General features: G+C 42.0%; 1 protein-coding gene across 6 annotated transcripts in view; it reads right to left on the bottom strand.

The window, feature by feature from the left end:
* The window catches only part of TAFA1 (TAFA chemokine like family member 1), a 293,761-nt gene that overhangs the window by 187,720 nt on the left and 79,002 nt on the right, over positions 1-27,039 (bottom strand). For 3 of the 6 annotated variants that reach the window (XM_048958045.1, XM_048958044.1, XM_048958046.1), the window contains 2 exons: positions 16,530-16,626; positions 9,053-9,173 (listed from right to left, as the gene is read on the bottom strand). In XM_048958045.1, coding sequence (XP_048814002.1) covers positions 9,053-9,170 — 118 coding nt within the window. In that variant the 5' untranslated portion in view covers positions 9,171-9,173; positions 16,530-16,626. Of the gene's footprint in view, positions 1-9,052; positions 9,174-11,193; positions 11,819-16,529; positions 16,627-27,039 lie in introns of those variants that run through there. The other 3 variants (XM_048958042.1, XM_048958047.1, XM_048958048.1) reach the window with 1 other exon arrangement.

The following is a 27,039-nucleotide window of genomic DNA, read 5'->3' as shown; positions in this document are numbered from 1 at the left end:
TACAAGCAGGAGATGAAGATAACTTATGGAATTGAATGAGTTGACATTTATCAACGGAACTAGCATTAAACAACTACTTTATTCTCAGGGATAAAAGAAATGCAGAAAGTTTCCAGTCAAGACAACTAGGAAGAAGAATGCCACCTCTGGAGTCACTGGAGTGCCCTACATGGCAGCTGACCTGCACTCAACGTGCTGCGACAAACAGGGATGTGTATGGTGGAGCATCACTGACATGGCTTCTTTGTGTCTGCTTCACCATGAGCCCCACACCTATTTCCCACTGCAGGTCCAGATAGACATTAACAGGCCGTAAACATTCTGCCATTGTGTAGCCTTGGGAAAACCAGGAGGTCCCCATGGACACCCTTCCAATTAGGTAGGGAACACCAAACATCTTAAAGTTTCCTCACTTTTTTTTTTTTTAGTCTTATGGAAATGAACAGAAGAGTGTTGCCTTGCACTTAGGCATAGAATCAACTCATTTAGGGACTGCTATCTGTGGTGTTTGGGCCTCATTAATTTTCTCTTCCAAAGTTGCATTCAGACACTCTCAGGCTTTTGTCTGTTGCTGTCATCATGGCATTTGCATGCACTAATCCATGACAAATGGTTTCATTTGATGCACATTGGATTTTCTTGCCTGCCAACTAGAAAGATAATAGAAATACCAAGAGAAGCTAAATTAAAACTAAAGGAGTTGCATATTTTAAGAGAAACTCAAAACAAAGTTAAGATAAACACCACCTGGGCAGCTGAATTTGCAAAGAAAGGGTTGAGGTTTCAGCTACGGAAAGACAGTTTCTAAAACGCAGCTTTTTTCCCCAGGTCATTAAAGCCTCACAAAAATATTACTACAGAAATAATTATACTACAGATGTGGGAGCTGGCTTAGATGCAATCATTCTCTGTCAAGTCATGCACTGGCACACTGAAACCAATCACAAATTCATTTGTAGACCTCCGTTATCTTCAACTCATCTCTTCAGTTCTCATTTTCATGCATCATGGTGCCCTTTTGGCTGACTGACCACTCAAAATTAAAAGCATCCCATGGAAGCAGCCAGAAAGTTCTTCATGAGTTGATGACAGTCACAGTAAAGAGCTTTAGCGCAGACCTACTGGCTTATAGATTTAAGCAATACTTTAGTTAAGACCAGTACTACTGGTCTCCATTGCAACAGCAGATTGAGAAAGCTCATTTAAGGAAAAAAAAATAATTGAGAGCAACTTCTGGCAACAGAAGTCCTCCTTTATGTTCAGTGATTCTGCATACTAAGAGGAACATGAGAGGAACACGAGAACTTTGAGTTTACTTTGGTATTGAATCTGCCTGAAGCATAGCTGTTACTATGATTTCTCTTCAGCATTTAGGGGAAAAAGGTGCTAAACAATAAGTTCCCTTCATTTATTCGTGTCCTATTAAAAAATAAACATACTAATCAATGAAACTGATTTTCCAAATAAACCATTCTTGCTTGCTCCCAAACACTTAATTAAACACAATTAACTCTCGTTTGTTTTGGCAGCCAATTAATGTCATGATCAAATAAATAGACTCCACAAGAAAAGATTATAATTAATAAATCCCTAACAATACAGTAAAATCACACTGAAGCTTTGCTTGACAAAAATACTTAGTGGCATTTTTTAATAGCATTAATGAGGACACTGAAAAAAAAAGTTTTATCAAGTGTGCACCAGAACTTGAAAGGCCCAGTTCCTCACTTTCCAACAAAGCAGCATGTGTGATGTGAGGTGTTTCCCAATCAAGTCCTCCATCTGTATGGCTTTCACTCACTTGCAAATTAACTACAAGTGAGATTTTAACTCATTGTATCTGGTAGATTTACAGTGAAAGCTCTTGATTTGTCACCTACAGAATCTGAACTATCCATCCAATAGGAGTGAGTGTTGGATCACATCAAATGACAGATTAAATGCATATTTTTACTGGATCTGCAGCTCTCCTAAGAACAAAGAAACAAGGCTTACCATTCAATCTGTGCTTTAACTGCCTATTCCATAACATACAACCCCATACCGTGCCTACAGCTTGTACAAAAAATATTGAGACTCGATTTCTATTAAGAGTTCAGCCTGCATGACCTTTAGTAGGAACTGCTGGTGTAGATCAGTCTTCTCCCACGTTCAAAGTCAAGACACCACAATGAGAAAATAATTGAAGAAATTATATCTTGCTTCACTTGATGATTCTGAAGGGATAAGTGAGTTCCAGCCCTTGGAAGAACATTGCCCCTTGGGCAGTGCAGAACCTTTACTGATTAAGCCATGAGAGTGCACTGAATTCCAGAAACGCTCAGAGCAGATGGGCATCTACAACGGGAGAGCAAGGTGCTGGGATCACAGCAAGCATTTAGGAGTCTATTCTTAAAATCTCGATTCATTCACATCAACCAAAACACTAGCAAGGTCCTTCCTTTGTGCCACCAACTCACTTCCCAAGCACATCTAGTTTTTAGCTTTATTTTTTCCCTTCCACCCTAACAAAGGAAAAGAAGGATTACTATGGAATACTATGAACAATTATCATCAAATAGTAGCCACAGTGATCTTATCACTGGAGAAGTGACCTTCAAGGACAGCAAGACTGGTTTCTTCACTGAACGCAAAGAAAAAGAGGAAGACTCCTGTTCTGACAGGAATACAGAAGGTGAAAGAGAGATGTCAGATAATCTTCTAAATAGAGCATAGAAATATGAGTCACAAATACATACATGGGGCTTTTGTAACTTCATTCAGCTTAATTTACACCCCCAATTCTCCACTGTGCATCACTGACTGAATCTAATAAATTTGGAGTCCAACTGTGCTGCAGTCATAACAGTGCCTACCTAGAGCACAATGAAAAAAAGTCTCCAGCACTGCTACCAGGCAAAAAGATAAGTCCAGCTGGAGTGAGCTGTTCTATACAGAGCATCTGGAAATGGCAAAAATGCTGAATCCCATCACGAAAATAGATCTCGCTCACAGCAAAGGTTGATTTCACAGCAGCACAGAAAAGAGAACGTACAAAGAAATCCAAAGATTGTAAGAGGGATAGGATAAAACAATATGAAATTTAATGGGAAAAGAGACACCTATCTTATGGGGAAATGCACTTGGATATTGCCTTTTAAAATATAAACGAGTCTAGGATTTAAGTAGGCTAATCATTAAAGGCAGGCTTCTGATGTTATCAGCAGAAACACTTCTGTGCAGAGCAAACTGTATTTGCATTTGGGGGTTATATTTGTAGGTGCCAACTTTTCCTTAGAGCTCAACCACCGCAGTATGAATTCTCACGGTCTTTAAAACTGTGATAGCAAGCTACAAATAGTACAGAGCTTCAAGAGGTCCCTTCTGTGACTCATGGAGCCTCAGGGCAGCTCCAGAAGAGGAAGGCATTGCATTCAGAGGGGCTTTTGTGTCCCTACTCCCCCACAGCAGCTCCAGCCCTGCAGAGGGATGTGCCACACTACTGCCCACATAGCCACCCATAGAGAAGTTGGAGGGGGGACTTGAGGTAGCATGAGAAGGATGCACCAAAGCTGAGCACAGAAAAAAATGCATCAATTGCACCTATAAGAGCAGAGCTGTCTCTTAGAATACCACTGTCAGCACCCTGGGCTCCTGCTGTCACACAACAGGACAGCAATGCTCACAGCAGCTCGTAGAGCCACGCTGTGCGCAGTGGGTATCCAGTGCCCATCACACACCTTGGCCACATTGTTCTTCACAGCCCATTGAGCTGCAACACCTGCTCCCCACAGTCTGTGTTGCCTCCCTGGATCAGAAGTAATGAGGCAGCTGAGCAGCTTGACCGGTGACAGCTTTCCTCCACCTGCATACAAGCCATGCTCCCATCTCAGGTGAAGGAGAGAGGCACTCTCCTGCCATCCGCCTTCCATCAAGTACCACATACTCACTAGCAGTGCTGCAGACCCTCTCCTCTATCTGAGGGAAGGAAGACCATTAAAGTAACAGCTCAGAGGCCCTAGAAAAACACAGCCAAGTCTCTGGATGCAAACACCCCCTATAGCCACGTTTCTCTGATTTGGATGTTTGACTCCTCAAAAATCAGTCTGCAGCACCTCTAATACAGCCTGCTGCTGTCAAGAAGTGCATTGCACAAGATTTACAGGCAACTCAGTGTTATCATGCTGGCAGCAGCCCTACCTCAGCCTGAGCTTCATTACATCAGTTCTCTGCCTACACAGACCACAAACACGTTCATCCACTTCTGTCCAAATATATTGTGTGGGACCAGGAAATGCAGTCAGTACCTCCAGGCTGGATTGCTTTACATTGCAGTAGGTAATTTCATATTTTCTAGAACAGATTGTGAAGACCAGAGGTATAAAACAGAAAAGTATTGAGAGAGAAAGAATTCCAGCAAGCACCTGTGGGATACCAAGCTGGGTATTTGGGATTGTCTGATTCTGAACAAAGCAAGATGTATACAGACACAGCATTTCAAGTGCATTTACAGACATAAATGAGAACTAAATCAGGTGCTAAAGCTATCAGTTTGTTTCTTCCAATTAACACAGCACGAAGCACCAGTTGCCAAATTTCACATCCATGAGCTGATCTACTGCACACAGGTGGAGTCATTGCACACCATTATGGACACCGTATAATAAAGGCAACAATTTGCATTCCCACCATATGATTAATGGAATACAATTCTCGCAGAAACCATACACTTCTATGCATTAACTACCTGGTTCTACATCTGCTTCTATCAACACCAAGAGCAAAAACCCTGTTAAATCCATCTTCCATATCTCATTTGGCAAGCAGAAAATATTCTATTTACACTTTGCTGGGGAATGAGAGTCAGACCAACATTCTTCCCAGGCTGTTTTGAACGAAATAGCCAACGTGTTTAGAGCATATAGCAGTCTTTCAAAATGGGAAAATATGCAGTTTCCTCCTAAGGCTATTAAAAAAACAAAACAGTGGGAAGGCCAAGATCGGAACATAGATCTTCTGCTCACCATCACAAACTCAAGTTTCCACAAAATGCTGTCTACTAAGAAAGATGCTCAGAACACTTAGGTTGATGTTGGTGGTTAACTTGTGCAGAATTGCTTTGATACAGATTTTCCTCCTCACAGTATGTGGTATAGAGATTCCTTGAGATGATTTCTAATGGGTACATCATTAAGAACTGCCACAATAAAGATATTTTTATATTTAGTAGATATAGATTCTAGCCATCCTTAATTCACTCTGTGACTTCTTCCTTGGAATAAACTTATTTTTAATTAACATATTTGCAAATGTCAGCATTACTATAGTAAGTACATGTTTCTGCCTGTGTCTGCTGCGCATCTTTATGCTGAATGCAAGACTAACCCAGCATCCTTAATATGTAGCTAATTATCTTGCGTGAACTTACAGGCTCCAGTGTGCTTTCCTGCGTTTTTAAGCAACACATGGCCAGTATTGCCCACTGCGATTCAGTGCCAGCTAACAGTCCTAGCTGGGTGCAAGATGTCCCTCATTCACGGAACAAAGCCAGAAAATTCACTAAGAACTGCACACTGCACAGATTTTTAAATTATTATTTTTAATTTAGGGAAAAAAAAACCTGAGACTCTTTGCTTTTTAAATATCTCATTTTCCTGCCAAATGCCAGCATCTACTCTCTGCCTCTGGGGCAGAGTCAATACTGTCAATCAGATGATCAATGGACTATCACAGGCACTTGGCTAACTCTGCAAATCACAACCTGTCCACTCTAATCCTCAGGCCAATTCAACAGCTCTACAACCGTCTGCATCTTACAGCCGAAAATGGCCAATGTGGAATTCTTCTCATTACTGCCGGTTCTTATTAAATCACACAAATGACATGCTTCTAAAAAATGAAGGGGTCTGCCCCCCCCTCCAAGTTATATTCCCCGTGAACGCTTTCATGCATCCTCTGTCTAACAGTTTTCCTGAAAATGAAAAATATTCATTAAAACACTGCAGACAACGATGCGTATTACCCAGGGGGAATCATGCTGCAAAGGTGTTCAGTTAGCTTACTCCAAGATCCTCAGATTCTGCTGGAAAAACCCCAAAACCCACCCTGCCCCTCTCTTTTGTCTCAACTAAAAAAGAACACCATCAGTTGAAGTACTTAACAGCAGCATCGAAACTTTTTGTTGCGTTAATGAGACAAGAAGGAATTCACAGACAGCACAATAATCCATCTTCACATCCAGCAACATTTACCGTCCTCTGACTACCTGTGCCCTCCTGCCAACATCTCACAGAAGATACAGCTCCAGTCAATTACAAACACTGTCACGTAAAATGGTTTATCACATTTGTTTTCAGGTTTGTACCTTCTGCCAAGTCATCTAACCGAATAAAGGCCTGAATTATGAAACTGCATTCTAGACTGAAAGGAAGATTTAAACTTCTGTGATTGCACATTGTGTGTAGAAATTTATTTCAATCCATTCAGATGCTTGCTTAAGAAAGTTTCAGGAAGGAAATAGAAAAGATCAGAAATACCTGATTGTAAACTATGTTGCCCTTGATTTCCAGTGTTTCAAAATGGAATTGACAGCAGCACTACAGATAGGTGTAGTCACTGCATTAATCCACTGAGTTCAGTTCAAGTTTATTATGCTAAATCCACTCCATGAGGATTTTATCTTTTAACTGCACCTTCTTGTGCTCAGTGAGACTTCTATTCATCAAGTATGAGAAGCACATGACTGGCTGGAATTTACCTTTTTCATCATCTTGTACCAAAGTAACCCCACAATGGAGCTGAACAGCTCTGTTCTTGTTTTAGAGCTTCTATTATCTATGGAAGATCACAAGCTGAGGGAAGAGGTATGCTGAGCACGCTATTGATCACAGCTATATTTGCTGATTCAATAAGTTGAAATTTCATGTACCAAATATTAAATTACTGAAATTATGTATTGGTTCATCTGCATCCATTTTTTACTCACTTTTATTTAGCTGAACATTTTAATCTTACTTACACAGTGACTAACTAAAAGTAAATGACGCATTCCTAACATTATAAATATGAAAAATAGGGGGTGCTCAGGGACTGCAGTTGAATACATTAAAATCACTCTGTTTGCTAATTAACATATTTCCATCCCTTTTACATACAACTTTTTCCATTCAATTGGTGGACTGCAAATTCACTGCCTTGTAAAAAACACTCCCTTGATTTTCTGTTGTGACAGCGGAAATCGCCCAAGATCTGGAACAGTTTCCCTAAAGAATGCCTGCTTGCTGGTACTTCCCAGGTGCCACACAGTCTGAATCAGAGGTGAACATCATGTCAAATTCCACTCATCTGTCAGTGTAGTGGATTATTTCTTGAGAGACTGAAATTGGCTGCCTGGGATCGGAACGCCATCAATCTTGTTCATGTAGGGCGCGGAGATGCTGCCTGAGAAAGGCTCGCAAGAGGGAAAGCTGGGCTGTTTCTAAGTAGGTGATGAGGCAGCTGTAAAACCTTCACTCTATCTGTATCTCATCTCTGAGTGAAAGATTTTGTCATATTTCGCATTTCCCCAACACTTGGTATGCGCTCAGTGTGCCACTGTTCTTGCCTCATAAAGGAGGTGATTTTTCAAGCTTAGGCAAATGTTGCAGGGTTCTGAATCTGTCCAGCTCATTTTTTCTCATAATGTCACTTTGTTTCAACCAATTTTGCAAAACAAGATTACATTTTCCTTTTACCTATCTGCTTAGCTGCACCCTTTTTTCTTATTGCCTTCACTGGAGGACAGATTCAAATAACCAGGAGTAATACTCACAATTGAGTCATAACAAATATTTCTATCTTACTTTCTGAGTAAGTGCCACTCAAAGACTCAGACTTCCAGGGGCAGCTGATAAAGATGGTGGAGTTTCATTAACCAGTAGCTACACTGAACTGATCCATCGAAGACTTACGTCTGTTCTTCTGTACTATGAATATTTTACTGCAAGCAAACTAGACTATGCCAAGAAGGAAGATCTATGACTTTTACACAAGGGAAATAACCAGGAAAACTTTGGGTTGCTAAAAATCTGCAGTTCAAGACATGCTTTCTTTGAAGGTAGGTCATTAGATTAAGAAAGACTTAAAAAATAATCAAAGTTTTCTTTATTAAATATTAAATGATGAATCATTGCAAGTTAACATTTGCCATCTTCAATTTCTTATGCTCTTAAGACCTCTCCCTTCCTTCTGTCGATCTGGATTAGGAATACACCACTCTGAGCCCATCTAAATTCAACCAGATGATAACACTGCTCTGGAATATGCCAGCTCCTCAATTTTTAAACAAGGCTCATTCTCTTCAAAGCACAACTAACAGTTGAAAAATTAACGACCAATTTCTACCAATAAAAAACAGAAGTGCAATAAAACTAATGTGCAGCCCTTGCGGATCACAGTGCTAAACGTGTCTGAGCTCCTCATCGCAGACCTGTGGGACTAACTCCAACCTTACATGTGTTTAACTCCATGGGAAAGCCCAGACTCTCTTCTGAGCCACACACCCACATCCCCATCGATTTTGAGAGGTAAATTTGAGAGTCTTAGACAAGCTCTATTCTCAGTTACGCTGAGGCAAACTCCCAACCTCTGGTGAGCAATAGAGACTGAGGAGATGTGGTAGCAGCATTCCAAATAGCAAAACCTTGTCCTGTTTGGGTTCCATACTGCAAACAAAATTACCCAAAACTGTTGTCACAATGTCTTTTTGACTTATACGCTCACTCCAGAACTGCATGAGAAGGGGAGAAGGAGATAGAAATAAGGACAGAGACTAAACTGTAATCCAAAAGGAGACTCCCATAGTGGGAAGTTGCTACAAAACAGCGTTTAAAATAAATATTTTAACATCAGATTGGCAAAGCGCAACACATGTTTGACCAAATGAATTCATGCTCTGTAACATAAAGGCAGTCAACCTAGAAAAGTTAAATGACAAAATGGGTTTTTATGATTATTCAGTCATTCATCAAGATAGACACGAGCATGGCAGAAAGCCTGCAATCTTGGATCAGCTGCAGAATGCTGTCAGTCCTACCTGGTCTGTGCAGGTGATGCTGCTGGAAAGTGTGATGGAGGGATCCCTGACAGAGCAGCATTGCACAGGCACTTATCCACAAATACAGGACCCAGGACATTGCAGACACCACTGCCATTCTCTAAACAAAATATTAGACAGACATTATTATCCATTGCCTTGCAGCGCATAGAATAATCAGCTTCCAATACAACAGTATTGTTACTTTTCTACTTCTTTTGTTCAAAATCTTTTGTTGCCTGCCTATTCCCCCCCCTGCAGGATGCAATTGTCATACAACAAAGGTCATGTCCAAAAAAGAACAGTTGCTGTAACAGTATGCAGGAGCCAGGAGAACTTTAATAATTCAGAGACAAAAATGAAACTGTAATGATCTGAGGACCAGGGGAAAAAAAACCAACAATAAGGCTGGGAAATTTTCCCTACACTGGTCCAACATCTAATTTACAGTTGTGGGGAAAATCAGCTGAAAACACTGATATCCAGACAACATCAAAACTAATATAAATGCCTAATAGATAGGCATGTTATGTTATCAGGCATCAAGGCATTTCAACAACATTCCACCCAAAGACTGGGAGGTTCATTCTGCCCCAGAAGGTAACAGATTCTTGTTTTTGACTTTTGCAAGCATTAGTTTTTAATTATGATGCTGCCTGCTAAAGAAAGTAACCGTTTCTCAGAATTATCCTCTAACTCCCAAGTACAACCAGCTTTCTTTTGTTTGACCTGCGTGTGCACAGGGACCAGCCTGGCTGTATCCTGCATTTCATACATTCTCCGTAAAAGCTTTGCTCTTTTTCACAAGGCAGGTTGTGTCAAAATCCTACAGAAACTCTTACAGAAAGGCAAAGAGCACTTTGTTTCTGTCTCTCAGCGCTGACATGCTTGGGCATCAGGAACAGGCAATCATTTCCATGCTGGTATTCACTATTGTACTAGCTGCCTGAATTTTCCTCTGACTTTTCAACTTCGGCTCTTTCCCAGTGCCTGCAAGAATCTGGAGGCTTGCAAGGCTCAGCTACGCTACACATCGTCCGGTTCCCTTAACAACACCTTCTGCTGCATTTCATATTGCTAAATTAATCAAACTTGAGGCACTCTCCTTATTCAGCCAATGACATGATGCCATTTTCTGTCTAATAACCCAATCAGCTGAACATCATTTTTACAGGGGAAGAAAGACTTAGAGATCAAATCTCTCTCATAGAAAAATCGTGCCTTTACAAATACAGGTGAAAGTAAGAATTCTGTGTGTTCTATCGGGGGTTCTGCAGCAGGAAAATCAGCAGCATGAAAAGAGAAACTCAGCATCTGTGAAACATATGCAAGAAAAATTATTTTCCCCCAAATTTTAAAGGAGTAGACATAGCCTCTGGATAGCTTTAAGACTAACTGTCAGGAGAGAGCCGCACAAACTGACAAATCTAATTACTAGCAAACAGCAAAACGTTGTTTTGATCAGCATGAGACTCTTCCTTCCCCCATTCGGAGTATCTGAAGCACTACTCAGCATATAATTGGTTCCATTGCTGACAATTTACTTCCAGCATACAGTGAACTCTGCTCCTCTCCTCAGACCCACTTCCCTTGCGAAACATTCTGCCCCCCGAGCTCAGGGAGCTCCCAGCAGGCTCCTCGTGCCTGCAGGAATCAATGCCTTTATGTCACATTTGGTGCTCCCATGCTTTTTACATGAGGGAGAGGTCACAGGGATGCACACAGGAACGTTTCAGGCATTTGGGTTATTTAACCCAAACTTCTGAAATCCTGGACAAAAAAACAAAGCAAAGCCAAACTTCCACAGTCTGCTAAATGCTCGTGTCAGCCTTCAGGAATCGTGTTCCAAACCACATGGACAGCAGACTTCCTTAACCCACTCTCTTTTTTGGTGCTTTCCATTTCTACATTTTTCAAATCTTTACCAAACTGTTCTACTATAAAATACCTTTGCTGAAGCCCCAGCATTTCCTATAAACCTTCCTTCTTACTCTCATTTGTCAGCACTTATCATACACGCAGTTCTATGCACAGATCATCTCCTCATTATTAAGAAACACAGCAGCAAGTATTCCTCCCGTTATTATCTGATGAGTTCCAGATCTGCTTTCTGAATCCTAAATCCTAAAGAAGCTCCTTACCTGAGTAATCCAGCCAAGAGCAGAGCACTCTATTAGTGTTCATTGGAAAGGTCTAACACTTTTTAAAATCCATCTGCACCACAATAAGGGATTTCTAATAGCTTCCCAATAATCTTCTTTATCAGGATTAGGAGGGAAAAAAAAAAATAAAAAATCTCGTTACAAATCCTGTTCCCAGAGTAAAGACGACATCTGAGCTTTCAGGCACTGCCGTCAGAAAAGTGGCCGAGCTTTGAGGGGTGGAAACCTTCTCATTTTCACCTTTAAATCATCTCCTAGCATCACCTTCTGCTTGATGAGACCTTTGAAGCGATCTTGAGACAATCTGCAGCTTCCAAGCTACTTAAAGACGAGGAGCAGTTTGCATTTAAAGACGGAGCAGCTTCACTCCAGCGCAGGCAGTGCAGAGCCGGGCAGCTGTACGTACACTGCTACAGGATGCTGGAAGTACCGGAGCCTATTTCAGTGCATCCCTGCTCAGGAAAGTATCACATGCCTTAAAGTGACACAGCTCCGGATCGCCCAGCACAGCGCCGGGGCTGTGCTGTCCCCAGGCGTCCCCCCCACACTTGTTGGTGACAGCGTCGCAGCCCTGAGGCAGCCCCTCCTCTGACACACGCGTGTGAGCTCTGCACGCTCGCAGGGCTTTGCTACACCTCGCTGTAAGTGGGAGGGGTGGGGAGGAGGGGGGAAGTTTCCTTTGCAGCACTGCCCCTGTACCTCACGGACAATAGGAAGGAGCCTTGCTTTGATGAAGCTGCTTTTTTTTTTGTGACAATTATTTGTTACACTTATTTATCGTCCACATCTCAAGCAGCCATTTACAGGAACGGCATGGTTTCCTCTCCGTCTTGTACCATGTGTAATTATTTCTTAAAGAGGCACTCTACATCCTCAATGCCATTCACTCCCCTTTATACCTCTCAAGCCTGTCTACAGAAGGAGGAAGGCAAGGAGACAGAACAAACTTCCATTTTAAGAGCTCTGTGTGCACACTGTAATACAGCACTTTTTTTTTTCCCCCTCCAACTTAACCTATTGCAGAAAAGCTTTCTACCTTCTCCTTCTACCGCTCCTGACACCAACAATAGCAAGTAACAGCAATAAGTGCCTTTCTTCTCAAGCACCTCACTCTGTGCACCAAGGACAGATGTCTCCGTGGAGACGCTTGCTGAGAGGTGTGACAAGTTTACCTGGCGGTGCACACGCTCCCCAGGAGCCCCTGTGTCATTATGTAATAAGCATTGAGAGTTTGGCCCCACCAGCACTGCTTTACACAGGTCTCCAGCACAGCGCTCAGAGCAGCTCTTCCTTACAGCCTTACCACAATACAGCAACGGTGATGTGGGATGAAGTGACACAGGAGGGAAACACTCCAGGTTGCCACTGCCACAGAACTCCTGGTATGTCACTTAGGGCAAGCCCTATAGTGGCCAGAGATCAGTGATTCTTTATGGTACGTTGTGTGGAAATACGGGACTCTGGTTTGGCACACAATATTCTCCTCAATAAATTTTTTCCTCATCTTCCCCAAGAATTCCCTTAGATGCTGAAAGAAGGCCAAGATCTGGAGCAATCACTGCTCCTTTCTGGCTTCAGAAAGGTCTAGATATTTCCAAAAGCTTCTGTTTATAGAAGCAACCAAGGCACATTGATTGCTGATGTCTGAAGAACCAACCTGGGCCAGTCCACAGCAGGAGGGGATGGGCAAAGAGCTGGTGGTTGCAGCAGTCCTGGTTTGCTGCTAAAGCCACAGGGAGGCTCAATACCTTCCCTCTTTCTACAGGAAGATGGAAGCTTTCTGCAGTACCTGAGAGGCAGGTGGTGGGAGTTTATTTTAAAATAGCACCTGTTTAACAAGATGCATTCCCTCTTGGAAAGGTGATGAAGGGTATAGAATGGGGAGGTGTGAGGCAAGAGGCAGGACTGGGGTCTCAAGAAGATCTTCTAGGAAAGCAAAAGGCCCCCTGGACAGCAGGAGGAACAGAAAATTGTGACCACACACCTTGGCAGAGGAGGCAGAGACAGATTTATGCAAGATACAGATTTACATAAGGTACAGCAGAACTGTCACTCTGCCAGGCACTGCTAACTCCCAGCACCATGAGGCTAATGCCACCATAACCCCTGACAGATGCTGCTATTGCTCAGGACAAGCTCCGCAGAAGCATGGGACATGTTGCTTTTGTGGGGTAGGAGGGAGATCAGAGGAACAGAAGAGAATATTAAACAGGTTGCACAGCCACTTCCCCGCCCTGGCTTCCAGCATTAACTGGGAACAGAGGCAGCCTTGGCAAATCTTGCAGTAGCATCCTCACACCTGTTTTGGTGTCCTTGCTGCCAGTTTTTACTTTCAGTGGACCAGTAAGACAGGAAAAAGCTTCTCTTATTCTGTCTTCAGCTGGGCATGCTGTCGTCTTCACCTGACACTTTGGGGCTTTACTTTTGCCTCCTTGTATCAAGCATCACTGACTTTGACAGGAAGGGGATGCTTCTTTACAAGCACCCATGGGATAGCGTATTGAATTTGGAGATGCTAACGCTGACAAGGCCAGAAACAGAAAATATGGAGGAAAATAAGATAGGAGTCAACAGTCTGCACATTTCAAAATCCTTTGTCATAACAAAGGAAGGCTGAAAGCAATTCCTTTCTAGAAGGAAGAGGCAACAAAAGGCCGCACCATCCATCCAGTACAGTGGCAGCTCCATCCAGCACTGGAGTAGGATGGACCCAGAACCTGCAGCGAGGAGACCAGCCCCTGGGTTGCATGGTATCTGCCTGGGAGGGGAAATGGCAAAAATCAAAAGACAGGCCAGGGAGAGTTGCAGGTTGCTCACCCAGAGGCATCAATCTATAAACAAGATATTGTTTGCCCCAAAGCGTCTTGTAAGTGGGAATACAGTGAAGCAGGGTGTTCTAAACGCAGTCTTGCCCCATCTCTTTCCAGACATTTGGAGAAGCTTACCATCTGCTCAGCTCAGAATGAAGAAAGGCTTTTAGGTATGGAAGAGGCCAGGAACAGTGAAGGTGACAGTGCAGTTTTTAACTTATGCTATTTACAGTGAATGCTCTTCTCACTTTGGCCTGGTCTTCCCCCCCACTTGGCCCATCCACCTCCACTATGACACCTGACAGCAAACAGAAAAAAAAACAAAACAGAGACCAGGAGTTTTGAGCTACCCTGAACAAAGAGCAATGGAAAACTGCCTCTCCACTGCTCTGATTGAAAAACTCCATGGGGTTGCCGGCAGGGCTGCCAAAAGCAGACTGTTGCACTCAGGCGATATTTCCAAGGTGAAAGTAGGTTGCAAAGGGTCAGCAGGCATCAAACTGTCTTTGAGACAGGCTGCCTTACACAAACAATGATTGTATTCACAAGAATAGCTTTTTCCTCCTGGTTCCACCATTCATCTAAAGATGCCAAGCGGATGACAAAAATAGGCAAATAAAAATAAATGCTCTTCACTCCCTGGGCCTCTATTTATCACAAGTTTCCATGCAGACAGAGAAGGAGAGCATATGCAACTTGGGCAGAGTCACGCAGACAGCAGATTGGGACTGGCACCCAAATAGGGGCCTCTGGCCTCTACTTTCTCATGCTGCCATCTCTGCTCCTCTCCTCCCCCACATGCCCCTTTGCCCCATGTAGAGATTTAACACAACAAATCCCAGGAATGTATTTTACAGAGTTTGAAGAAGGCTCAGCACCTTTGAAATGCAAAGCTCATTAGTTCTAGTGCTTCTGGGACAATAAAGCTTTGGTTTTCACAGATTGTGTTCTCCATCTCACCCAGCTGCTTCCACCCACCCTACAAAGCTCTCTCCCATACACCAAACTAAGTGTCATCTGCTGCCCGGGTAACAAGCAGTGCACATTGCAGCTCATGGGTACCTACATGTCCCCACTCCAGGTGAGCCAAGGCAGTCTAACAGTACATTTCATCTTATCTCCACTTGAAGGACAATTGCAGACTATTTTCTCATGTCCACAACATTTATGGAAGTTATCTTTAAAAATGCAACAGAGCAGAAGTTTTCCTATCCCACCTCATCACCACAGCAGCTTCCAAGGAAAGCCTGCCCACGTGAAGAAACAACAATTGAGCACATGATGATCAGTATGCATATATGTAATAGTCTGAATGGCAGCCATGAGCACTGAGTAAAAACAGTGAAGAAGCAATCCTCATCCAGGGCATTTCTGGCTCTTGGCCTCTCCCACAGGAGAACAGGGAGCACAAACACTAAAGCGGGATCCTTGCAGGGAGGGGTGAGACCTAGGGATTTCCTAAAACTCATCTGTGGACGCAGCTTTGCCAAGAAAAAAAGATGTTAATAAGTTCTGTTTAACACATACAAGTGCTTGCAGCAATGTTTGATGTTACATGCACACTCTTTGCAGTCAGATGCTCACAGTGGTGCTTCATTTCCTTTCCAGTACTTTCTGTATGCCCCCCAAAAAAACCTCACCTCCCCACTTTGTCCAGGCACTTTTCTTTTTAAGTCCCCACCACCTTAATTCCTTTTTTGTGAGGGGCCTAACCTCGATGTCTGAACTGAATGCATTTCCTTCTCATGTCTTCTGCAATAGTATTAAATTATTTAGTCTGTATTGACAGGTTTTCTTCTCTTTTAGCTTTTCCAGTGAAAAGAAGATGCAGTGATTTTGCTCATGCGTCCCCATGCTGAGCATGAAAATCTCAGCTAGAAAACTACACTCTTTTTCATGAAGGAAGAGCATCAAAGAAAGGTTTGGTGATTTGCCTGGCCATGACCACAGCCTCTACTGGCCAAACAATGAGACTGCAGACACCCAAAGCCTGCAGAAGCAGAACTGAACAGCAGCGTATGCAGGGACACCATTACCTGCATGAGCTCAGGAACTAGTTGACATGGTTATTATAGCACATCACATACAGCGTGCCAGGAATTCTGCCCTGTTCCCCATCCACCTATGTTGGCATAGGGGTCTGCTCAAGGATACAGTAAGATCAGGACATAATGCTCAATGGAGAAGCTCTGCTAGGTATAGGAATACCTGGTGGCTCCTTCCCACAATGTCTGTACCTTATCCTTCTATCACCCCTCCTTGTTCCTCAGCCATAGCAGCCTTGGTTAGTAGAAACTGTTTTTCAGCCCCTCCAACACACAAAGACTCAACCAACAAGATGACACAGCTGGAGCCATTAGGAAGCAAATACAGAAACACTGTAAGTCACTTTCAATGAAAAACAACAAAGAATTAAAAATCCAGTGCAAGTATCAATGGAAGGGGGAGAAGAACTGAGAGCAGAGCACAAAAGGAACAGTTTCACAGTTGTTTTTCTCAGCCTACCTTTAAGGTACCACTCTTCCTTGTTAAGAAGAGGCCTAGTTTTCACAGTTCCTATGCTTGGAAGGCAAAGATTCTGCTTCTTACGTCTTGTGCCCGCCTAAAATAAAAAACAAAGAAAAGAAGTGAATCGAAGTGAATCTACCTTTGTCAAGGAAATTTATACCAAGAAGCCTGCACTCCAGTTATTTTTAAAGTATATAGAACAACACACCAAAATCAAAACCCTTACCTTAACACAATGGAAAGCACTGCAATGACAGCAGAGCAGTAAGGCTCCAAGCTGCAGCAAGTGAGGATTTACTCAAGCGCAACAACTATAGGTGCAAAAATAAAGAAAAGAAGCTGCTTACCTTTAGAAGGCCTCAGGAATGCAGGGACCTACAGCAAGCAATTCCCTCACCTCCACTGCCAACCCTTAAATGAGGTCTGGGAAGGGGTGGAACCTGACTCCACCCCTTCCATCACTCAGGGACATTGCACGCAGCTGAGCTCCTCTGGGTTGGCCCTGCCTTCCCACCAGGTGCTCAATCACTGTCCATGACTTTGCATTTCTGCTACGCTTATCTATAACTTGTCTTTAGCCAATGAGATCAGTATTTAAGAGGAATTCACTATGTAGTACATTATCAATAAGCAACAAAATATCAGTAGCATATATTATAAACACAACCACAAAAACATGATCAGTCTCATCACACTGTGGGAGGCGAACATAATTGCCTTATAATGAGATAAGTTGTTTTGTTTCAGTTCAGAAAATTTCAAGAAAAAAAAAAACAACAAATAACCCAGTAACAAAATCTAAGTTAAAGCAGCCCTAGAGAGATGCTGATCATGCTGATCCTGTCAAGTAACAATATTTTTATTTTTTACCAGCTACCGAGATCATATTAATCTGAAACATTCAGAATCTCTTCCTCTCATCGATGTCTTCATGGCATAAACTCAAGATCATGCATTCTTACATTAGCCAGATAAATCCATTAAATGAAGTACTATTGAAATAACCAATTGCTAGGAAAGAACTCTTTCTAGAATTAGCCTGCTTGTTCCCTTGCAGACCAACTAGAACATTCCATGAAGATCCAGATACAGCAGCCAAATCAGGGGCCAGGGTACATGAACTGAAAATTAGTGCATCTGTAGTCATAGAAGACACTTGGTAGTGGGTTAGTCAGCTTCAAGGGATCAAATAGCAGTCTCCAAGCACAAGTTTAGGGCTTACTTTAACTGCTTAAAAGTCAAGTTTTACACGAAGGTGTAAGTAACTTCTAAATTCACAACATAAATAAAAGCAATTCAACCAGAACAAAGCAATTGCTATACGCTGGTAGGCAAAGAGCACAGAGAGTTCAGCCATGGTCACCAGGGTGCTTTTGTTCCCTTCAGCTTCACTACATTGCTAGCTTTAAATAAAGCTTAACAAACAATAGGTCTCCACTGTCCCAGACCCAGCTGCACCAAGAGAGACCGCTGAGCTCAGGGAGGGCAGCCAGGTACCATGCTGAGCACATGGCCCATCCCTGGTCACCTCCAGTTCCACCCAGAAGATCACAGGGGTGAGAAAGATCTTCCCCAGCTCATCACAAAAGCTAAAAGCACACATCTTCAGCAGTACCCAGAACTTGTTCCTCCAGCCCCAGAAACCTAGATTACCAACCTTAAAATACAGAGGTCTGAGCTCTCAAGCTGTTTTAGGTGTTGTTTCTGACTCCCCCTAACTCAGAAATTTCTTTCTATAAATTTGTGAGTGTGTTTCTTCACCTTAGCCCTGAAGCAAACTCATCAGCTCAGCCCTCCCTCCCAGCAGCTGCACCCCAGCTGGGGCAGAGAAGCTTTGTAAGCCCAAACACCTCAGCTGCTAATGGTCACTGCCTGGCACAAGGTCCAGGTGCTCTAACAGCTCCAAAAACAAACAAACAAAAAAAAAAAACCCAAACAAACACAAAACCACCACACAAAATTTCTTCAGATAGAATAAAACCCTGCAATAACATGGGTGAATTGGAAAGTGTGCCAGGGTGGTTGTGCTGTGTGATAGGGAATGCCAAAATGAAGCCAGTCTGTGAGCTTAATGCCCTTTTCTGCTCTGAGATGCCTCCAGGTCCCATCCCTCTGTGCCCCAGTGTACATGGAATGCCCATCTTTGCCCAACTCAGAACCCATCCTCAGAAAGAGCTCAGTTCACAAAGTACATATGCAAAAGACAAATTCAAAGAGCCAGTTCTACTCTTCATCCTATCACTTCTGAGCTCCATAACTGTAGGTGCTACTCTGAAAATAGCACTTAAAAGTCAATTTACTCTGCATTGGTCTCAGCTGCAGAGGGAGTACCAGCTCTTGTGCTGAACCAGGGCATTTAACCAAACAGATAGTTTGCAAACTTGTGTATTTCTTCCACTTCACCACAAAGTAAACCAATGGCAGAAAACAGTTAGCAATTTGAGAAGGTTCTTTGCTGCCTGCACCCTGTAAGCCAGCTCTTATAATGGGTTCACAATGTGATCTTAAAATATATTTCACTTTATTTCTTAAAACATGTCCTGGGTTTTGCAGGTGTGGCTTCCAAACCCCTATTTTGGCATGCTTGGAGCACCATGGATTAGAGGTGTTCTATAAAGCAATTCTGATTATAATTAAGTAAACTATTGTGCGATACAGTAGCCTTGAAAAGATAAAGCAGGCAGGGAGGGAGGTGAGGGAAAGAAAAAGGTAAAGAAATGGTAAAACTGAGAAGAAAAAAAACCAACATTGGAAAGTAACACAAAAGTCTCCCTTAAAGAGGTAGAAACAAGAAGTTGGGGAAAATTCTTCCAATGGAACAAAAAAGGAAAGTGAGATTCAAAAGACTATGTGATATACAGGAGCCAACGGATCCCTGATGCCATCGCTTGGAAGAACGCAATACCTTAAGATTTAACTCCCTGTCACTGCCACCAGCCTTGCCATTATTTAAGAAAAATGCTGCAGGCATTCCCTTCCACAGCTCGTCTACTTGTTTGCAGGGCTGGGCAGAGTGCTGCGGCCAGAGCCCTGCGTGCTGAACGGCTGCTGGAAAAGAAGAGCTGCCAGATACGAAATTAGTGCATGAAATGAACGTGGAAAAAATCATATACTGTTCTGCTTTTGCTTCAAAACAGGTTGGTTGATTGACAGCCAACCCTATATAATAATTCCTTCCAGGCAGATGGCAAGATCACGATTTGCTCTTCAGTTGCAATTTTCTGCTGCCTCGCACAAACAACCTAGCTACATGATCTGCCAATAGGCAGGACCTGGGCTGCTTTGTGTGAGTTTTACAATACTCACATCAAAACATATGGATTAATATTGTGACTAGTTATCGTATTCCATTCTGCAAAAATTTGCCTTGAATTTGCCTCCAACGTTTCCTAGCTGATCCTATGTAGATAATAGCTTCAGAAATCCACACAAAAGCAACTTGTAAATTGTTCCACCACTCCTGACAGACAATACTCTTTTGAACGTTTGTGTAGGTGTTGAAAATCTTGCCATACATCTCAAGCTCTCTCAGCACATATTGTTTTTAGGCTGCCATCTGCTAATGCGCAGTTCCACCCTAAGAGAGATGCAGTAGTGCTCCAGCCTCCAGTCTGTTCTGTTTTCAGATTTACTCTTTTATTTCTTCCAATTCCCAACACTCAGCCTGTGCCATTCGTAACCCCGACTGTAGTAATGAAGTTCAAGAGACACATTCACATCACTGCTAATTTTCAGTGATAAAGAACATTTATTGAGCGGGTATCCAGGCAGTCGTTTTAATGAACCAAAGAAAAGCTTCATGCAATTGTGTCCCTGGAAGCAAATTCATTTGTCTCCACGTCATTTGGTATGCATATGGAGCGGTGTGGGGCTGATCAGGAAGCTTTGAAGCACTCGTTTTCAGTGCATGTATATAGTAAAAAGCATGTGTGGTGTTGGTGGCAAAGGAAGATGACTGTGCCCAAAGAATTAACGTGTGTAACATCACATCATGAACAAAGCAAGCCATGCGTGTCACAGTGCAGAATGCTGGGATTGAATTATCATAGCAAAGAAGGAATTATTAACATTATACTCCACTGATTTTGTTCTTCACTGAAACTGTCAATAGAACTCTTCATCTGACAGCTGATTTTGCTTCACTCCCAAGCACAATTGTAAAATTTATAAGACGATATTTAATTCTATTTTTTTTTTGTTGTTTGGAAACAAATTTATAAGGGACAATTTTGGTTAAGTGTGCTACACGGGATCTGTCACTAAAATATAGTGGAAGCTACAAATTTAACTCTAGGAAACTGAGGAGTATGTTATCACTTGCTAGCTGAAATTGATCCGCTTTGATCCTTTTTTATATTCCTCTTCTCCCACACATCCCTTTTACTACCTCACCTTCTTTTTGGGTTTTCAAAGATTTTGTTGTCATTTGCTTCTGAATAAAATACTACATTTTGTTGGCATTGTAGGCTCTGTACATCAAATTGTTGTTCATGTCACACTGAATTCTGTGCGGCAAGTAGGGAAGCCAGAACAAGTGAGCATACATAATGGCACAGAAATCTTTCTATGTTGCTTGCAAAACACAAACATGAATAAAGAGGGTCAAGGTAAGAAAACAGAGATTGGAGAATGAAAATATAAACATGTGTTTAAAGGAAGCTTACCTAGTAGGTCTGCTTTTTTTCCCCCAGTGTTTGCAGTGATTATCCCTCATTTTCTTCATTGTATAGAAATGGCTGACTTAGGTTATATGTTTCCTTTGGTTCCAGTAATGAGAGTAAATCAGAAAAATCTTTTCCAGTGAAAAAAATTTAATTTTACATCTAAGCAACAGTGGTGGTTTTTGTTTCTTCTATCTGTGCTCCAGCAAAAGACTGCAGCCCTTTTTTAACAAGCTTTTGGCTGCTAGAGGCATAAACTCTCTCTCCAAAGTTTGACAGATGAATTCTCACCCCATGAAGTATGATACCTTTCAGAGAGCCTGAAAGCAACTAATAGACTTTCAGGAAAATGCTGAAAATTAGCTTAATGTTGCATAAATAAAGATATTTATGCAACCTGGAATGAAACTTCACCATGAGTAGAAAGCTAGGCCCTACTTACAGTACCAAAACTGCCTTCTGACAGTTTACATTGCTTCAATGGACTTGGGGTCATTTGCTGGCCTTCTCAATCTCAGCTGATAGAGTCGCCATAGCAAGACTTTAAATATGAATCATTTCCCAGGCAGCCTAACATCCATCTGGCTCCTCCTTCCACTTCCCACAGGGGGCTGAAAAATGTTAAACTGTTCTCTTCACAATTAAATTCATGAAACACTTAAATTCTATGGCGGCCAGACACCAAGGAACAGGAAAATCATTTCATCTCATAATGTTTTAGAGCCCCTAGGCAAATGTAAACACTGTACGCTGTGATAGGCAAAGGATTTATTGCTCCTGCTGAACAGAGAATCTGCTGATTTGTTTCTAATTCCAGTAGATTTTTTAGGGCAATTTAAAATTATTTATTACAAAATTTTGATGGAGTTATTATTTAGGAAGTTGGAACGTATCAAACTCATTTGTGTGGAAATACATTTTAAACAAAAAAGGAACAGAACCCAAATCAATCTGCATTGAACTGGCCTGTAACAGTGAATCATTATTGTACTCTCTTTCCTGCCAGAGCATAAAGGTGGCTAGAGCTGTCTCACATCTCACAGTCCTGCAGTCCAGGCAGCATTTTATGGGCCACCACTGGAGGTGCTGCTCTAGAGAACTTAAACAGAGGCAGAGAATGGTCTAACTCACAATTATGTTCTTGCAAGTGTTTTACTCAAGACCAGTTTCATTGGTTTTCTGTGAATATCATCACTAAAGTGTGTGACACCCAAGTGCAGTTCCAACCACTCATTGAAATAAGACTCAGAGTGACAAAGGTTACCATTTTGAGTAAGTACATTGCTGTTAGTATATCAAATTGATGGAAACATCAGTGTAAATATGACTTTATGTCTTGCCACTTACTTTCATTGTAGGCACTTAGCTTCCTGGAGCGCTCTCGTGTGCTGCAGCTGTACTTAGCAGCCTGGGGAATTGTTTGGAAAGCTGAAGGAAAGTAAATTCACTTTCATGGCAGAGACTGAGCCACAAGTCTCCAACATGGGTTAGCAGTGGATGGATGCTTGTGGGAGCAGCCATACAGCTGTCTGTCTGCCTGCTGGATGTTCAGGCTTCACTAATGGACTGCCATATTGTGACATCTTGGCTTCTTGTCCTCACCAGACTAACTCCTGTTGCAGTTTGTAGGTGAGTGCTTTGGGCAGAAGGCACTTGCTTCATGTCTCTGTGTATGAAATCGAACAGAATAATTCTGACCTGTGTCAGAACCTGCAGTCGCTCCGCAGCACTAAGCTAAAGAAAACCATTAGGATTTGTAATCTGATCATCAATCATCTTTGCCAACTTATCACCTCTGCTTCCACTGAAAGGTGCCTGCACATTACACAAGTAATTCAGAATCCTTCTAGGTCTCTTTTTACCTTCCATGCTTATTTAGAAGTGCCAACAGTAAACAAGAAACTTGTTTAAAAAAATGCAGTTGCTGAATTTCTCTTCAAAGATGCCACCAAAACAACTCCAGACTGTCTGCCTAGCTGGCATTCCACTGAGACTGTTTTAGCTCTGCTCTCGCTAACCTGAAGCAAGAACTTGAACCACAACTCAAATAAATGCTGTAGAGAATCAATTTTCAATTTCCTGCTGCACTTCAGATATATATTTAAATACTCACTACTTTTGGCACCTGGAAAGAAACCAACAATGAAATCAAATGATGAAACTATTCACCTGATAAGAGAAAAATCTGTAAGTAATCAAGCAAAAGGAGACTCAGATACGGGCCTGAAGGCTACATTTTGTCAGCACTGATATAAAAGCAGTGCTTACTGTCTTCTTTATAGAAAAAAACAAAACAAAACAACAACAACAAAAAAACAACAACAAAGAAAAAACAACACAAAAAACAAAACCAAAAACCAAAAGAGAAAATTGTTCAGCAGAGCTTTTGCCTAAATCAGGATATTTCTGTACAATTCACCGTCAGTCTTAAAGAAGTATCATTCTTTCAGGGGAGAGAAAAAATGGATAAAGTTCTTAGTAAGGTTGAAAGTGTTGATAAAGAATTAATTGGAAACAAGACTCAGACAAAAAGAAAAGTGAATCTCTGCTCTTACAAGAGAGCCACTGGAGGAAATGTCCTGGAGACTGCGAGTTTGGTCATTGCTCATGGCCAGATTTTTATCCTCAGATTCTGCATCTCACTGCACATTGCTATTAGGATGAGAGCCTCTCAGCAGCCTGCAGGTTTGCCTGCTTGACTTTATTCTTCTCCATCTGCAACGTCCTTGATAATACACAAATAAGTAAATAAAAAGCTACTGAAGAAAATCCACGCCTAAAACAAGGACATTGGAAAGATTCATGTGAAAAGACTGATATTGGTTTTGACTGATGTGTTATTTGAACAAAACTGCAGCAAATAGATCAGTGTTCCCTGAGAATATTAAAATCTTACCAACAGTGAAGCAGTGCGTTCTGGCTCAGCCTCTCAACAGACCAACAAATGCCTCTTGCTGCATTCAGAAGGCAAAATATTAATTATGCCCATGGAAAATCACAGCGGTGAGGACGTGTGTATTAAACTGGAATAGACAAGCCAGGAGGATGATAGTAATAAAAATTGTGGCACCTATAATTGTACTTCAGTCTTGCAAGATGTTGCTGCTTTAAGGGACTCAGAAGGGTAAAACGCCTCCCCTGTACCAACTGTTGTCAGGCTGTTCCTGGGAGTAGCTGAAGGGAACAAATACTTTTCTCTACAACGCTCTGAATGTAAGATCTCGTAAAACACTTCTTTGATGTGAGAGTGATTGCAAGCCAAAGAGTGAAAGCCATGCAAACAGTATTAAGCCTGTGTCTCGGGGAGGTTTTATTCCTGCTAACCTGTTCCTGCAGCTTGTCCAGACAGCTGCCATGCCGGGAGCCTTCTCCAATCTGCAATGAGCCATCAGCGTCTCGCAAAGAGGAAACAGAGAAATGACAACAAGGCATCAGATATAAGCTCATCTTGATGCAACTGCTCGGGAGGGAAAGAGCTGTGCAGCAAACAAAATAATGGGCAGGCTGGTGACAACTTCTGGGTTCTTTTGTTTTCGGAGTTGCGAGACTACAACTGGAAAAATTAATTGGGTTCCAATTTTACCCTCACTCTGTGAAAAATGAGTGAGCAGCTATGGCCAAAATGCCAATAATAGTAATTGTGATAACAAATGTGACAGGAACTGACTGAAAAAAAAATAATTGTAAATGTGGAGCTTTTTGAGACTTCTGCCTAAAGGACATTTGAAGGCTGTTTCCTGCAGAGTGACAGGACAGCCTTGTTAGTGGAGTTAACCAGGAATTAGACATGTATCTTTCTGTGTGGTACCCTATAAGGCACCATAGCATGGGTCTGTATTTCTGTGGATCTGAGGGAAAGGTTGGGAAAACTGCTGCCTTGCTATAAGGCCTTCCTATCTCTGTGTTCTGTTGTCCCTGAGTTTGCAGGTTCAGTTACTGACAGGGCAAAGGCAAGAAAAGGAGTGGCTCTCCATGGCCAAAAGAGGGGTAAAAGGAAGGAGACACATCAGGCACCAGCTAGGCTTTGCCTATCCACACTATGTCATTCCTATTGTTTAAAATATGTTCTGCAATTTTCTGCACAGAAGAGGTTCAGAGAGGTGCTCTCTAATTCCACTCTCATGTAAACCATAAAGTAAAGCTCCCACGGCTTGAGAAGAACTAGATCTGTATCAGTGCTCTGAAAGTCCCACCCTGCTGTGGCAATGCCTTCACCAGCCTTGAAAACAGTGTCATGCAGGTTATTTGAACATGTCAAGCTTCTGAAGGGGTGACAGCAGTGACTCAGGTGAGGACTCTTTGGCAGCCACCAGATGGGCAGCTGTGTGGGCAGTCTGGGCCAGCCCTCCACCAGGAGAGCATGCTCTGCAAGCAGTTAGATTCACCTTAGCCTGGAAATGGGTGCAGAATAGAACTCCAATAGAACAAAATAAATAGATTGGGTGTCTCAGTTCTATAGATATCAGTGGATACGGGGCATTGGTGTAGTTAAGGAAAAAATCTAATTCAAAGTCATTTAGCTGTACGGATAATTTAACCATCCTGGTATTACCGAGCAGTTATGTATATTTGAAAAAGAGAAAGCAAACACCCAAAGGCCTCTTGTTTACAACGTTGCAATTTCAAGAAGTTGCTATATGGCAGAATGGGGTGCTGATAACAGGGGAGATAATCCAGTGTGATAGTACTATCAGCACCTGAGGAGCAATAACTGATCTACTCCGTATTTACCAAATGTACCCAGCGCTGCCTATTATGTTTACCTAATGATTAAAAGGAACAGTAAATGGAATGACTTTCTTTTAATCAGTATGTCAGCTTGAGCAGCGTAATGAAATTAGTCAGGGGTGAATAAAGGCTTCTGAGCCAAGAGGGACGTTTCATTGTTACTTACTTCTAAAATCAGTAAGTTTGCTGTTTCTATGGCATTGCACTGTGTGATGCTGGGGTCTGCGTTAAAATAGAGTATATCCAAAATTAAAACAAACGACCTGTTTCTGCATTTTGTTATATCTGCTCTCACAGCTTGCAAGTTCACCGAAGTCTCAGCCAAGGATTCCTTTTCTTTAGGACACATTTATTAATCATCCGTTCATGTCTACCTAGTTACACATGGATGATATCTGACAGTTTATCCCAGTTATCATTAATAACTATTAATGGCCTTGTTGTTACAATTCAGCTGCATCAACTCACAACTTCACTTGGGTTCATCTAATTTTTCACTTGATTATGAAATCCAGGATGCGGCTGTCACAGGCAAACTTGTTTACCTAAGGACACAGATTTGTCCATTTGCTTGCTTTGAGAAGGGTGGTAGATTACAGTATCAGTGACTTTGATTAAATGTGGAATATATGTGTTTCCTTAATCCTCAAGTATAGGTTATTGTCACTCCCATGAAAGTTACAGCATACGAAAGCTTTAGCTGCAAACAAATCCAAATTAAAAGAAGTCATATCTTCTCAATGCTGAGAAGGTTTAATAAATGTATTTAGACGCTAATGAGTATTACTAGGCTTATGTAGGGTCATGGAAAATTAGAGCAGCTTTCTATGCTTTTTAATACAGATTTCTTCATTGCTACATGCTAAGCTCTTTACTGTTAGCATAGCTTTGACTTTTAGCAAGTGGGCAATGTTTGAAGCACGGTGACATGGCTCTCTTTCTGTATTGTTGGTTTCTTTGGAAACCACATATTTTGCGCAGCTTTAATGCAAAGATTTCATTTTTAACTTTAACTCACTGTCCTTTTCCAGAAATCTGCTTTGTGTCTATTCTGAAGAAAACTGTAATGCAATGTAGAGTGCTTATTTACCTCATTTTCTAATCAGAAGTTGATAGCA

Source organism: Lagopus muta, chromosome 11 (assembly GCF_023343835.1).
Source record: "Lagopus muta isolate bLagMut1 chromosome 11, bLagMut1 primary, whole genome shotgun sequence".
NCBI lineage: Eukaryota > Metazoa > Chordata > Aves > Galliformes > Phasianidae > Lagopus > Lagopus muta.
This window is presented reverse-complemented; position numbering and strand designations above follow the sequence as displayed.